We start from the raw sequence: 14468 nt of genomic DNA, 5'->3' as shown, positions 1-14468 counted from the left end.
ATTGTTTTCATATCACGATATATATCGCAGAAAAATAAAATATCGCAATGTAATTTTTTTCCCAATAGCGTCCAGACCTAATTGACAGCAGCTTTTCAACACAGACCTGCCCTGAGCAAGCTGTCATCGTAGTCCGCCATTGTTGATACACTGGAGCAGAATGGCGTCTAAGCGATTGTGGTGTTCTGTTCTTGGCTGTAATAACGAACACAGCAGTCATTTTAATGTTCCTAAATTCAAACCGCTGAAGACGCAGTGGCTGAGTTTTATTTTTGAAGGGAATATTGCAAACGATCAACATAAATGCTTTTATGTTTGCGCTAATCATTTCTCACCAGACTGCTTTCTATACGAGGGTCAGTGTAAATCTGGTTTTGCTAAGAAGCTGGTCCTGAAAACAGAATCGGTACCAACTATTCGTGTTCCTGCTGCACCTCCAGAAGAAGTGAGTGTAACGTTTTATTAACCTTTAAATATTAATCTTTGCAAATCGCTTGCACTCTTCACGATGAATGCGGCTAATGTTTTCACTCAGGGTATATTACGGCATGTTTTCTATGTAATGTTACGACGTTCTCAATATAATTCATAATATACATTATTATGACAAGCCTACATCTACCAAAAAAAAGTTTATCAACATCAATCTGTCAACGAACTAACGTATACATCAGTAAACACGTAACGTTAGCGTCTGTATCTCACTACTCTATCCTGCCAGTACATACAAAAATAGGTTTGCTACTGTAGGGGTCTGGCCCTCTGACGCAGGAAACAGGCCGTCACCCCACCAGAGAAAGTGGCATGACCTGTATCTAAAGGTAAATTTAGATAAAGTGTTATGTGTACAATCATAAAACATAAAGCTATGTCATATTGAAAGGGGTCACATTCTTATGATTCACTGCCAAACAATATTACAGAGTGAAAAATGTCAAGTGCAGTTTAGGGGACAAATGCCTTTGTTTGGAGGGATACAGACTTGTATTTGTGGATTTCATATAGCAAAGGTATCAACAATCTTTTCCTAAAATTATGAAGTGTTGGTGTTGTTGTCTCTATTATTAAATTTCATTTTCATTTCTCTTAACCTGTAGCCTTCCAGGTCAGTGTCCTTTTCAATGACACCAGGTCCCTCATCTGCATCATCTGCCGCTACCCCGGGGCAGACGGCAACACCTGCTCTCACGGCAACATCTGGGCACATGGCAACACCTGCTCTCACGGCAACATCTAGGCAGATGGCAACACCTGCTCTCATGGCAACACCTGGGCAGATGGCAACACCTGCTCTCCCGGCAACATCTGGGCAGATGGCAACACCTGCTCTCACACCCTGCAAGCCAACTTTGACTATGGCATCAGTAAGTAATGAGTATTTACTGATACTGATATTTAAATTTTAGCATATTCAAATATATGCATTTTAATTTACAAGGCTCCACTTAAGATCACTTTTTATAAAACTTTTTTCAGTTTATAAAGCCACGGTGCGGTGGGTCCCACGGTGCCGCTTTAAAGCCAAACTTAGAATTGGGCAGGAAGCATGCAACCAAGGTAATGTAAAGAGTATGACAGTTTGAATTTGATTTTGATTTTACAATCATATAATCAATCGTATAATACAATCGTATAATATGCACTCTAAGAGTTAGGAAGAGAGCAGGTAAAATCATCACAGACTCCACTCACCCTGGACACCTCCTGTTTGAACTGTTGCCGTCAAGACGGTGACTCAGATCACTGGCCACTAGAACATCTCGGTACAGGAACAGTTTCTTCCCACAGGCCATTTCCCTTCTGAACAGTTAACATATCTCCCAAGGCATATGGCTGTAAGTGCAATACTCCCACTGTTTAATGCAATATCTCAAAAATTCAGGTGATATTTATATTTATTTATATTTATTCATACTATTCAAAATACTGTAAATACGTTCATAATCTGTAAATGTTTATTCTGACAAAACCCAACTGTGACCATATATTTATATAGTTTTTTCATATTTTTTATAATTTTATTTGTAGAATTTGTATCACTATGTTTCTTGTTGTATTTGTATTTGTATTTGTATATGTGCACTGGAAGCTTCAGTACCAAGGAAAATTCCTTGTGTGTGCAAGCACACTTGGCAATAAAGCTCTTTCTGATTCTGATTCTGATACGCTTGTGACATGCGGGTGATTCGTTTTTGGAGAGAGAGGACCTTGGGTAATAGCCCCAGCCGCTTGGTCAGGCAGGTGAGGGAAAATCACAGCGAGGAGTGGCTTAAGCGTGTTTGTCGCTACCTTGGCGCATGCTCAGACTTTGTTGCCCAGCCAAGCCTGCTCCCTGTCCACGACCCTCTGAAGCCAGTGGCTATTCCTTCCCACACGTGGATGCTGGCTGTTTATGGCCGAGACATCTTAAGCAGACTGGATCACATCAAAGCCAGCATAACATCAACCTTTGGCAATATATTAAAAATGGATTCCACAAAAAAGGTATATATTTTTTACTCTTACCACTGTAGAATCACACCTTACAAACAAAAGTCTAAAATACAACATTAGCATTAAAAACGTCTGAAAAATTGAATTATTGCTTTGTGTAAAAAACAGTATTATTTCAGTGTTTTACATATAAAATAAACAGTTTATTTGGGTTTTAGGCACTCACTGTCTTTTCTGTGTGATCACAGATCACCAAGAAGCTATCAGGCCTTGCCAAGGTGACTGCATTGTGGCTTACATCTGTGAGCAATGAGCTGGGCCAAATCCTCATCAGTGTCCTGACTGCTCAGGAGGGTCCTGCTCTTGACACCATGGCTGCTGATCTCATCCGCAGGTACAGCAATGCTGGTGTGGCTCCTCCTCGGCTTCTCTATGTAGATTGTGAATGTTGTCGGGAGGGCACTGGACAGGCAAAACTCAAACAAAGATTTGATGGGTGGCCAGACCTGGTTGTAAAGCTTGACATATACCACTACATGCGGCGACTGGCATCTGGGTGTACAAAGGATGCACATCCTCTGTACCCCATCTTCATGTCCAGAGTGTCAAGCTGCATTTTTAAGTGGGACAGTGGAGATGTTGCCTTACTGTGTCAAACTAAGAGGGAACAGCTTAAACAAGAAGGTGTTCCTAGGATCACTGAAAAACTCGTGGACCAGCAGATAACCAAGGAGGAACTGGGGTTGCACTGCAGGAGGCGGACAAGAGGGGAGACGCAGACTATCATAATGATTGAACTGCTTCTTAATGAGCTCATGGGGGTAAAGGGCAGAGACCTTCTTGGTGTCCCTCTCTTGGACCACGAGAGGATGCAGCACATCTGGCAAATCCAGAAGAAGCACGTGAAGTGCATTCAGGATGAACCAGGTGTCCTTCTGTACACTGTAACTGGCACCACTACAAAGGGGGGCATTGTCTTGCCAAACTACAGTTGTGCGAGAGGGTCCACATACCTTGAATCCTTCCACTTGCATCTGAACAGGTTCATTCCAGGTCAGTAGGAATCACTTTTTATTCATCAGCAAGATTATATATTTGGAGTTAAACATTTTATTATTATTATTATTATTATTATTATTATTATTATTATTATTATTAGTAGTAGTAGTAGTAGTAGTAGTATTGTTATCATCATAATTATTGTTATTATCCTGGAAACGCTGACACAGTTAATGTCTGTCAATGAACCAAACACAACAAGTTAACCTAACAATATTGCTCATAGTTGTACTGTCTTAAGGAACCAGTGCCAACAGCCTGAATTTCCAGCTGTACCTCCTGGAAGGCCTTAACAGATGGAATCAGGACTGTGAAGCTGCATCCCTGGCAGTCAGGCATCCATCACTGCTCAGCTACTCAGGCGACCTTGTTCACTGTGTCAACAACTACAGTGTCAAGGTGCTTGGAAGGAAACTTGTCCCCTCTTTTCAGCCACCTGCTGTTTACACTGGTTAGTTTAAGCTTTCCATCATGAGGATATTTTCTATATCCATAAAATAGAATTACTTTTTATGAATTTTATGAAAAGTAAATTTTCCTCTATTCTTTTTTCTTGTCTGTCCCAGGGGAGCTAATAGGTATAAATTACCTATACCGCCAGACAGGGAGGGCCTTGCAGGATGTCCACTGCACCTCTCACTGCACCTGGACCTCTCACTCCATCTCTCACTGCATCTCTCACTGCACCTCTCACTGCATCTCTCACTGCACCTCTCACCACATCTCTCACTGCACCTGGACCTCTCACTGCATCTCTCACTGCACCTGGACCTCTCACTGCATCTCTCACTGGGCCTGCTCTTCTCCCTGGGTGCCTTGCTCTTACTCTTCCTCGTCCAGACATTACAGTGTTTGTCTTTTTCTGTTTCTGTGTCCTGTTTCTGTTTCTGGTATGGCCACAAAACACAGATGCTGTGCTAATTGTGTTTAGAGTATTGAAAATGTGACAACTGGTTGGACAAACGCTTGTTAGCGACTCAAGAAAACTGTAATTTACAATTTACTTCAAGCTTTTATTAATCACCTCTGATGTGTCCATAATGTCAGCGTGATGTCAATGCTACATTTATTAATTTCCTAAAAAAATAAATATAGTTCAGTTAGAAAAAATAGTAATTTTAAAAAGATAATAAAGATTTATTATATTCAATGGTGAAATAATAAAATAAATAATACACATATTTTAATAATTCAAGAAACAACATATTCATATAATAAATACATTTTAACATGTATCCATACAATGAGAAATACGTTTTTATAAAATAAGTCTTAAGGCATAAAAGCACATGAAATCTATACATATGTGTTCATTTATTAAGAAAAGATTAGAAAAGATATTGGGTGATTTCAACCTTGTCAGAGGTGGGACTCGAACCAACGTCGTTCACGTTAGTAAAAAAAAAATTAGCCAATTTTCTATAAAATATGAATACCAATCTACCAAAAATCACACAGAAGGGTGAAAGGTGGGTTTAACTTTTCCCTTTCCTTTCATTTTCCTTTTTTTTCCTTCTCTTTTCTCTCTTTTTTCTTCTTCACCTTCTTTTCCCTTGTCCCCTTCCTCAAACAGACTATTGTTCCCCAGCTTTGGCGCAATCGGTCAGCGTGTTCGGCTGTTAACTGAAACCAACAAAGCTGCAGAATTTAGCACACGTGTGTCCACTAACACATCCGTGTCATTTCGGACGCATGACACGACGTTTCTTGGCCCCTTTTAGCGTTTACAAATTGGTCAGTTGCTTTGTGTTCAAAGAAGACAGCAGGTGTTGTGAAAGTTTACATCAGCTTATGTTTGCTGTGGCACGTGGATGGAATACTCATGTTTTGTTCCGGGTGGTGGAGACCTGTGTTCCAGAGAGGTCCTGCTCAAAACTCCTTTTAAAACACCATCAAGCATCCGTAATAACTTCCGAAATTGATCGAACGTGGATTTTGTTCTCATAAGGAGGGCACCGGTAACTTGTAACCTATCAGGCTCTCAGGCATGAGGTCAATCGATTCGGCATAGGCCTATATGTACTAGCGTTTTTGCTTCCGGTTGGAGGTTGTGTCCCTCCAACCCTTTGTTGTATGACTCACTTTTGTCTTTGGATATTTGGAGAAGTTTGCCTTCGGTAACCGCTCTCTCACTCGACAGACCGAAACAGGGGGACGAATGGTGTTTTTCGTTGACGTTGTAGCGACTGACCGAATCCTGTTTTCCTTTCACTACTGAACAAATATGAACACATATATGTTTAATTCACAAAACCTTGAATCATGTGAAATGGTGCCCCAATGTCTGCCAGCCGGTCATTGATTAACTCCATTTATGACGCATTGCGCAATCAAGAAACAGAATCAGAATCAGAATCAGAATCAGAAAGAGCTTTATTGCCAAGTGTGCTTGCACACACAAGGAATTTGTTTTGGTACTGAGGCTTCCAGTGGACATATACAAATACAACATGAAACATAATACTACAAATTATAAGAATAAAAAATAAAAATATAAATATATGAGAGTAAAACTATCACAGTTGGGTTTAGTCAGAATAGACATTTTCAGATTTACAGATTATGAACCTATTTACAGTGTTTTGAATATTATAAATAAATAAATCTACATATAAGTATCACCTGAGTTGTGGGATATTGCACTAAACAGTGGGAGTATTGCACTTACAGGCATATGCCTTGGGAGGAGTGTTAACTGTTCAGGAGGGAAATGGCCTGTGGGAAGAAACTGTTCCTGTGCCGAGATGTTCTTGTGGCCAGTGATCTGAGTCTCCGTCTTGACGGTAACAGTTCAAACAGGTGGTGTCCAGGGTGAGTGGAGTCTGTGATGATTTTACCTGCTCTCTTCCTCACTCTGGAAGAGTACAGGTCCTGGAGGTTTGGCAGGGGGGCACCAATAATCCTCTCCGCAGTCCGGACTGTCCGTTGTAGTCTCCTGATGTCTGATTTGGTAGCTGAACCAAACCAGACAGTGATGGAAGCGCACAAGACAGACTCAATGACGGCTGAGTAGAACTGAATCAGCAGATCCTGTGGCAGGTTGAACTTCCTCAGCTGGCGAAGGAAGTACAGTCTCTGCTGGGCCTTTTTCACAGTGGAGTCAATGTGATTGTCCCACTTCAGGTCCTGAGAGATGATAGTGCCCAGGAACCTGAATGACTCCACTGCTTCCACAGTGCTGTTCATGATGGTGAGTGGGAGGAGTGCTGAGCTGTTCCTCCTGAAGTCCACGATCATCTCCACTGTTTTGAGCGTGTTCAGCTCAAGGTTGTTATAACTGCACCAGGCAGCCAGCTGTTCAACCTCCAGTCTGTAAGCAGACTCGTCACCGTTTCGGATGAGACCGATGACAGTGGTGTCGTCTGCAAATTTCAGGAGCTTGACAGTGGGGTCTTTAGAAGTGCAGTCATTAGTGTACAGGGAGAAGAGCAGTGGGGAGAGAACGCACCCTTGGGGAGCACCAGTGCTGATTGTGAGTGTCTTGGATGTGTGTTTCCCCAGTCTCACTCGCTGCTGCCGGTCCGTCAGGAAGCTGGTGATCCACTGACAGATCGAGGATGGTATGGAGAGCTGGGTCAGTTTGGCTGTGAGAAGACCAGGCATGATGGTATTGAAGGCCGAACTGAAGTCCACAAAGAGGATCCTTGCATAAGTCCCTGGTCTGTCGAGATGTTGCAGGATATAATGCAGTCCCATGTTGACTGCATCATCCACAGACCTGTTTGCTCTGTAAGCAAACTGAAAGGGATCCAGCAGGGGTCCAGTGATGTCCTTCAGGTGGGCCAGCACCAGTCTTTCAAATGACTTCATGACCACAGACGTGAGAGCGACAGGTCTGTAGTCATTAAGTCCAGTGATTTTGGGTTTTTTGGGGACAGGAATGATAGTGGAGCGTTTGAAGCAGCAGGGAACTTCACACTGCTCCAATGATCTGTTGAAGATCTGCGTGAAGACCGGGGCCAGTTGGTCAGCGCAGGCTTTTAAACAAGCAGATGAGATGCCGTCTGGGCCTGAGGCTTTCCTAGTCTTCTGTTTTTTGAAGACTCGGCTCACGTCCTCCACACAGACCTTAAGCTCAGGTTGGATGGCAGGAGGGGGGAGTGATAATTGGAGAACAGGAGGTGATGCTGAATGTGTGAAGTGCAGATCAGACCGGGAGTGTGGTGTGAATGAGGGCTTTTCAAACCGGCAGTAAAATGAATTTAAATCGTCAGCCAGGTGTTGATTGTCCACAGATCGAGGGGATGGTGACTTGTAGTTGGTAATGTTCCTCAGGCCATTCCAGACTGATGATGGGTCGTTGGATGAAAACTGGTTTTTCAGTTTATCAGAGTAGTTCCTTTTAGCAACTCTGATCTCCTTTGTCAATCTGTTCCTGGCCTGGTTATACAAGATTTTATCCCCACTTCTGTAAGCATCCTCTTTGGCATGACGAAGGTGTTTGAGTTTCCCAGTAAACCATGGTTTATCATTAGTGAATGATAAGAATGTCCTGGTAGGAATGCATGTATCCTCACAGAAACTTATATATGATGTTACAGTATCTGTGAGCTCATCCAGATCATTGGTAGCAGCTTCAAAAACAGTCCAATCAGTGCAATCAAAGCAGGCCTGTAGATTCTGCTCTGCTTCATTAGTCCATCTTTTCACAGTCCTTATTCCAGGTTTAGCTGATTTCAGTTTCTGCCTGTAGGTCGGTATGAGATGAATCAAACAGTGATCAGAGAGCCCCAAAGCTGCCCGTGGGACGGAGTGATACGCATTTCTTATTGTGGTGTAACAGTGGTCCAGTATATTACTGTCTCTGGTGGGACATGTAACGTGCTGTCTGTATTTTGGTAGTTCACGGGAAAGATTTGCTTTGTTAAAATCCCCAAGAATGATTAAAAGAGAGTCTGGGTACCTTTGTTCCGTTTCAGATATTTGTTCAGCCAGCTTTTGTAGCGCCGCGCTCACGCACGCGTCTGGAGGGATGTAAACATTCACGAGAATGAAAGAGGAAAATTCCCGAGGCGAGTAGAAGGGTTTACAGTTTATGAAATGTGCCTCTAAATTAGGAGAGCACATCTTCTTCAGTGTTGTTACATCTGAACACCAACTTTCGTTAATGTAGAAACACAATCCACCACCTCTCGTTTTCCCCGTTAGCTCCGCGATGCGATCCGCTCGGAACAGCTGGAAGCCCGGCAGATGTATTGCGTTGTCCGGTATGGCTTCACTCAGCCAGGTTTCAGTGAAGCACAAAGCAGCAGAGTTTAAAAAATCCTTGTTAGTGTGGGTGAGGAGAAGAAGTTCATCCGTTTTGTTAGGAAGGGATCGGAGATTCGCGAGATGAATACTGGGGAGTGCAGTGCGCAGGCCGCGCTCGCGGAGTTTAACCAGCGCGCCGGCTCGCTTCCCGCGTTTGCGTCTGAACGCGCGTTTGAACAACAACGCTGCACCTCCGACGAGAATGTCCAGCAAAACGTCCGAATAATCAAAAACTGTAGAAAAGGTCTCTGGTGTGTGTTTCCTAATGTCCAGTAGTTCGTCTTTGGTGAAACTGATAGGAAAAGAATGACTAAACGCAGAACAAACGAACAAAAACAACACAATAGCTGGAGAGCTCCACACCGAGGCAGCCATCCGCGGCGCCATCTTGGATCAGACACAGGTCCCCGACAAACAGGTCCCCGTTGTTCTCGAAACCCTCACGTGGTGCACACCACGGATGGACAATATGCCCTAAGGATACACACACACACACCACACATACCCGCACACAAACGTCCTTTGTGTGCAACTTAGGATAGGAATGTCCTTAATGTATATAACACAGAATTGTATCTAACCTTCCTGTATGCATGCATATCTAATTAGTTTTGTCTTATTCTATAGATGTAATTGGAGACTGGTCTGTAACTTCAAATCTTAAGTGTATTTCTAAAGAAAGATTACCTAACAGTATCATCTTCTGTAACTCTCCCTCTTGCTAGGTCATAAAACTTTATGACCCCCAAAAGGAATTCCAAGGGAATCACAGCTCCCACTTGAATTATGATAAAGAAAGAGGAATAGACTCTGCAATTATATATATTTTCTATAAGTATAACCACTTAAGAAATGTATAAACATGAATTTGATCTTTCCTAGGTCATGGTAGCCGGTATTATGGCTTTATAGTCGTGTGAGTGAACATTAAATGTGTGTAATTCTGCATATGAATGTAACTTTATGTTTCTTCTACTCTTTCCGGCCATTCTTGGTACCTGTTTGACCGTCTTGTTTTGACTAAACCAGTCATACATAGGATATTACAGTAAAATGTATTGTTCTGTGTGTACAATCTTTCTGGCTAGAAATGACAAAATTTTATAGCATCATCAATTATCCTGACAAGACAAAGAAGAACTTTTCCCACTCGAGATGCTCTAAGATGATTGGTTCACATACGCGAAGCAGGCGTGAACCCCTCCTCTCTATAAGAAACTGACACAGGAGTTTCTCAAAGAAAGCACTTTCCCTGTGAGAGGTTTCCGGTCCCATGGCTCCTTAGGGAGCTTTACACCGCGTTTCTTTTCTTTTCCTTTCTTTACTAAGTTTTATTTTCATTTTCGCCTCTCCCTCCCGAGGGAGATGAACTCTGAACGATTTCATTGGTAACTTCACGTTCGGTGAACCTTTAAAACTTCCCGTGAGTCTGCTCGCCCCGGAAGACACGAGAGAACAAGCCTATAGCGCCGAAGGACAAACACGCATACGACTCTGCGTTCTTCAGCTCACACAAAGAGAACCATATACGCAAGTATAGGTTATTGATTTGATTTGATTGATGTGATTTCTTGTTGCCTCTCTAAGGGTTATTGTCTGTGATTTTTGCCATGCTGCGATCACCCCGGAGATCTCTTTCATCCTGACCGTTAGTTTCACTTTCTCATCCTCTATCTCTCTCTCTCTCTCTCTATATATATATATATATATATATATATATATTTCACTCTCTCTCTCTCTCACTCAATCTCTCTCTCTCTCACTCCCGTTGTTATTCGTTTGTCTCGTTAGTTTTACTGTTTATTGTACATACATGTATCCCGGGTTTAAATGTAGAATTCTGTATCCGTAGTTTCTTTTTATTAAAACCATTATATTCTTGATTGCTAATTGTCTAAAGTGCTCATTTTTACAAAGTCAATGAAGTGTTCGACCCTTTAGCTACAAACCTTTACAATTCGTTACTATTTCAGTAACCTAAATTTTATAATAACAAGAAGGTGATTTTTCATGGCCAGAAAATAGCTTTTTTGGAATTATAAGAAAGAGATAATTTTTGTTGAAAATTGATAAGTTAATCTTACGGCCGTTTGCTGGACAAACAGATTGTTCGATAACTAAATTAATTCCATTTAAGGTTATCTCATATAATCGATCTGTAATAAGACTATTGATATATTAATGACGAACCATAACCCATTATGGTGATCATTCATATATACAATCGATCTATTTTCAGCTTCGATAATTTAACTGTAATATGCAATATATTAATCATTCATGATTAATTATTAAATTCCCTATATATAATTTGAGCTAATTTAATGTAAGACTCATTGTCGCTACAACGTCCTGCCATGCAACCACCAACCCCACGTTGGGTGCATCTATTAGCCCTCTCTCTTCCCAACGGGGTCTCGGTTTCCAGCGTGGAAAGCGAGTCCGCCATTGCTGGAAAAGTCCAGGTCTGTTTTTTTTTATAACCTAACCCATGGACATGCTAGCCGTAGTTTTCTGTGGTGCAATCGGTCAGCGTGTTCGGCTGTTAACCAAAAGGTTGGTGGTTCGAGCCCACCCAGGGACAAATGGTGTTTTTCGTTGACATCCTGCCATGCAACCACCAACACAGCTGCAGAATTTAGCACACTTGTGTCCACTAACACATCCGTGTCATTTCGGACTCATGACACAACGTTTCTTGGCCCCTTTTAGCGTTTACAGGTTGGTCAGTTGCTTTGTGTTCAAAGAAGACAGCGGGTGTTGTGAAAGTTTACATCAGCTTATGTTTGCTGTGGCGCGTGGATGGAATACTCATGTTTTGTTCCGGGTGGTGGAGGCCTGTGTTCCAGAGAGGCCCTGCTCAAAACTCCTTTTAAAACACCATCGAGCATCCATAATAACTTCCGACATTGATCGAACGTGGATTTTGTTCTCATAAGGAGGGCACCGGTAACTTGTAACCTATCAGGCTCTCAGGCATGAGGTCAATCGATTCGGCATAGGCCTATATGTACTAGCGTTTTTGCTTCCGGTTGGAGGTTGTGTCCCTCCAACTCTTTGTTGTATGACTCACTTTTGTCTTTGGATATTTGGAGAAGTTTGCCTTCGGTAACCGCTCTCTCACTCGACAGACCGAAACGGGGGGACGAATGGTGTTTTTCGTTGACGTCCTGCCATGCAACCACCAACACAGCTGCAGAATTTAGCACACGTGTGTCCACTAACACATCCGTGTCATTCCGGACGCATGACACAACGTTTCTTGGCCCCTTTTAAAGTTTACAGCTAGGTCAGTTGCTTTGTGTTTAAAGAAGACAGCGAGTGTTGTGAAAGTTTACATCAGCTTATGTTTGCTGTGGCCGCGTGGATGGAATGCTCATGTTTTGTTCCGGGTGGTGGAGGCCTGTGTTCCAGAGAGGTCATAATGAAGACTCCTTTTAAAACACCATCGATCATCCGTAATAACTTCCGACATTGATGGAACGTGGATTTTGTTCTCATAAGGAGGGCACCGGTAACTTGTAACCAATCAGGCTCTCAGGCATGATGTCAATCGATTCGGCATTGGCCTATATGTACTAGCTTTTTTGCTTCCGGTTGGAGGTTGTGTCCCTCCAACTCTTTGTTGTATGACTCACTTTTGCCTTTGGATATTTGGAGAAGTTTGCCTTCGGTAACCGCTCTCTCACTCGACAGACTGAAACGGAACTTTAGCTCCGGGTTGTGCAAATTATTGGCCTGCTTTACTGGGTCAAATTGTATCCCCCAACAACAGATATGGCTCAAACAAACAAAGTACACTCTAAGCCTACCTCTAGGCTTAACCCTAACTTTACCCGCAAGGGGCTATGCCAAGCCTGTGCGAAATGTGAGGCTCCCTTTCACGGGCGCAATTTAGGCACGGATAAAGACCGCGACCAGCCCGAAGCAGGTCACCGCAGTTGACCGGCTAGCTCAGTCTGTAGAGCATGAGACTCTTAATCTCAGGGTCGTGGGTTTGAGCCCCACGTTGGGCGCATCTATTAGCCCTCTCTCTTCCCAACGGGGTCTCGGTTTCCAGCGTGGAAAGCAAGTCTGCCATTGCCGGAAAAGTCCAGGTCTGCTTTTTTTTATAAGCTGACCTATGGACTGCCTCGCCGTAGGTCTCTGTGGCGCAATTGGACAGAGTGTTCGGCTGTTAACCGAAAGGTTGGTGGGTTGAGCCCACCCAGGGATGAATGGTATTTTTCGTTGACGTCCTGCCATGCAACCACCAACACAGCTGCAGAATTTAGCACACGTGTGTCCACTAACACATCCGTGTCATTTTGGACGCATGACACAACGTTTCTTGGCCCCTTTTAGCGTTTACAGCTTGGTCAGTTGCTTTGTGTTCAAAGAAGACAGCGGGTGTTGTGAAAGTTTACATCAGCTTATGTTTGCTGAGGCGTGTGGATGGAATACTCATCTTTTGTTCCGGGTGGTGGAGGCCTGTGTTCCAGAGAGGTCCTGCTCAAAACTCCTTTTAAAACACCATCGAGCATCCGTAATAACTTCCGACATTGATCGAACGTGGATTTTTTTCTCATAAGAAGGGCACCGGTAACTTCTAACCTATCAGGCTCTCAAGGCATGAGGTCAATCGATTCGGCATAGGCCTATATGTACTAGCGTTTTTTATATTGTGTATTTTTGAATTTAATTTCCTTTTCTGTGAAACTGTAGCCTTCCAGTTTGGCCCCTGTGGCCCCTGTGTCATCCACACCATCCACGTCACCACCTGTAACACCAGGGCAGTCAGGAACAACATCTGGAAAGGCACCTTTAAAGCCTACTTTAACTTTGGCATCGGTAAATGCATGTCTTTGCAGATATTTATGTTATCATATGTTGTAGCATTTTAAAATGCTTCACATTATGTTACTAATTTCTTTTTGTCAGTTTACAAAGCCACGGTATGGTGGGGCCCATGGTGCAGCTTTAAAGCCAAACCTAGGTGTGGCAAGGATGCATGCAACCAAGGTATATAGTCAAAAAAATGAAATTTCATTCCGTAAAGATATGCTGAGTTTATCTAATCATTGTTACTGCAATACCTGATAATGATATATTATTTCATTCAATATTGTAAACTGTGTTCTCTTAATCTTGCAGCCTATTAGCACTTCTGCATTGTCCAGCCCTGCATCTAGGACACCATCTCCTGCTCGCAGCCCCAGGCTGTATATTCAGACCGTCTCCCCCCTGTCTCTTCCTCCTTCTTCTGTGTCTGAAGCCACCTCTGCTTCCTGTGCTCCAGGAGCTGCTTCTAGAGTTCTGTTTTATACGGTACAGCACGTGACTGGTGGGAAGTCAGACGGTCCAACATAACCACCTGGAATGAGTTTGAGGCTGCATTCTTATCTGCTTTCCTTTCTGAGGATTATGAGGACGAACTGGCAGAACGTGTCCGTACTCGAATTCAGAGAGAGACAGAATCTATTAGAGATTTTGCGTTTTCTTATAGAGCTCTCTGTAAAAGATGGAAGGTAGATTTTACAGAGGGTGAAATTGTGAAGATGATACTCAAGAATATCAAGCCATACCTTGCCAGCCAATTGCGTAGTCGGGTGAATGCTGTGGAAGAGCTGGTAAAATTAGGACATCAACTGGAAAAAGATTATGAGCAACAGCTTCGTTATGATTGTGGTCGAATGGGCCCTAAACATCTATCCACATCACAAAGACCCTCCTCAAACCAACCTACT

At 42.9% G+C, this 14468-nt stretch overlaps 1 protein-coding gene and 2 non-coding genes across 3 annotated transcripts; all 3 read left to right on the top strand.

The window, feature by feature from the left end:
* Window positions 1-2167: 2167 nt before the first annotated feature.
* Window positions 2168-14091, top strand: LOC143718459 (uncharacterized). The gene is made up of 7 exons (XM_077209519.1): window positions 2168-2484; window positions 2682-3486; window positions 3734-3943; window positions 4059-4070; window positions 13447-13572; window positions 13663-13676; window positions 13876-14091. Exons 1-7 carry the CDS (start codon window positions 2176-2178, stop codon window positions 14089-14091), a joined length of 1692 nt encoding a protein of 563 aa, XP_077065634.1. The 5' UTR covers window positions 2168-2175.
* On the top strand, window positions 11252-11326 carry trnan-guu (transfer RNA asparagine (anticodon GUU)). Its single transcript has one exon. It is a non-coding gene; the product is annotated as a tRNA-Asn (tRNA).
* On the top strand, window positions 12686-12758 carry trnak-cuu (transfer RNA lysine (anticodon CUU)). The gene has a single exon. It is a non-coding gene; the product is annotated as a tRNA-Lys (tRNA).
* Window positions 14092-14468: the final 377 nt, after the last annotated feature.

The sequence above is a fragment of the Siphateles boraxobius genome, unplaced genomic scaffold (genome assembly GCF_051911475.1).
Source record: "Siphateles boraxobius isolate OS27281-9 unplaced genomic scaffold, OSU_SipBor_1 61, whole genome shotgun sequence".
NCBI classification, from domain to species: Eukaryota; Metazoa; Chordata; class Actinopteri; order Cypriniformes; family Leuciscidae; genus Siphateles; species Siphateles boraxobius.
Note: the sequence above shows the minus strand (reverse complement) of the source record. Positions and strands in the feature narration are given on the sequence as shown.

Coding starts and splice junctions, on each gene's coding strand:
- LOC143718459 (XM_077209519.1), top strand. CDS start 2,176: ATGCGGGTGATTCGTTTTTGGAGAGAGAGGACCTTGGGTAATAGCCCC. Junction 2,485..2,681: donor AAATGGATTCCACAAAAAAG/GTATATATTTTT, acceptor GTGTGATCACAG/ATCACCAAGAAGCTATCAGG. Junction 3,487..3,733: donor TCTGAACAGGTTCATTCCAG/GTCAGTAGGAAT, acceptor TACTGTCTTAAG/GAACCAGTGCCAACAGCCTG.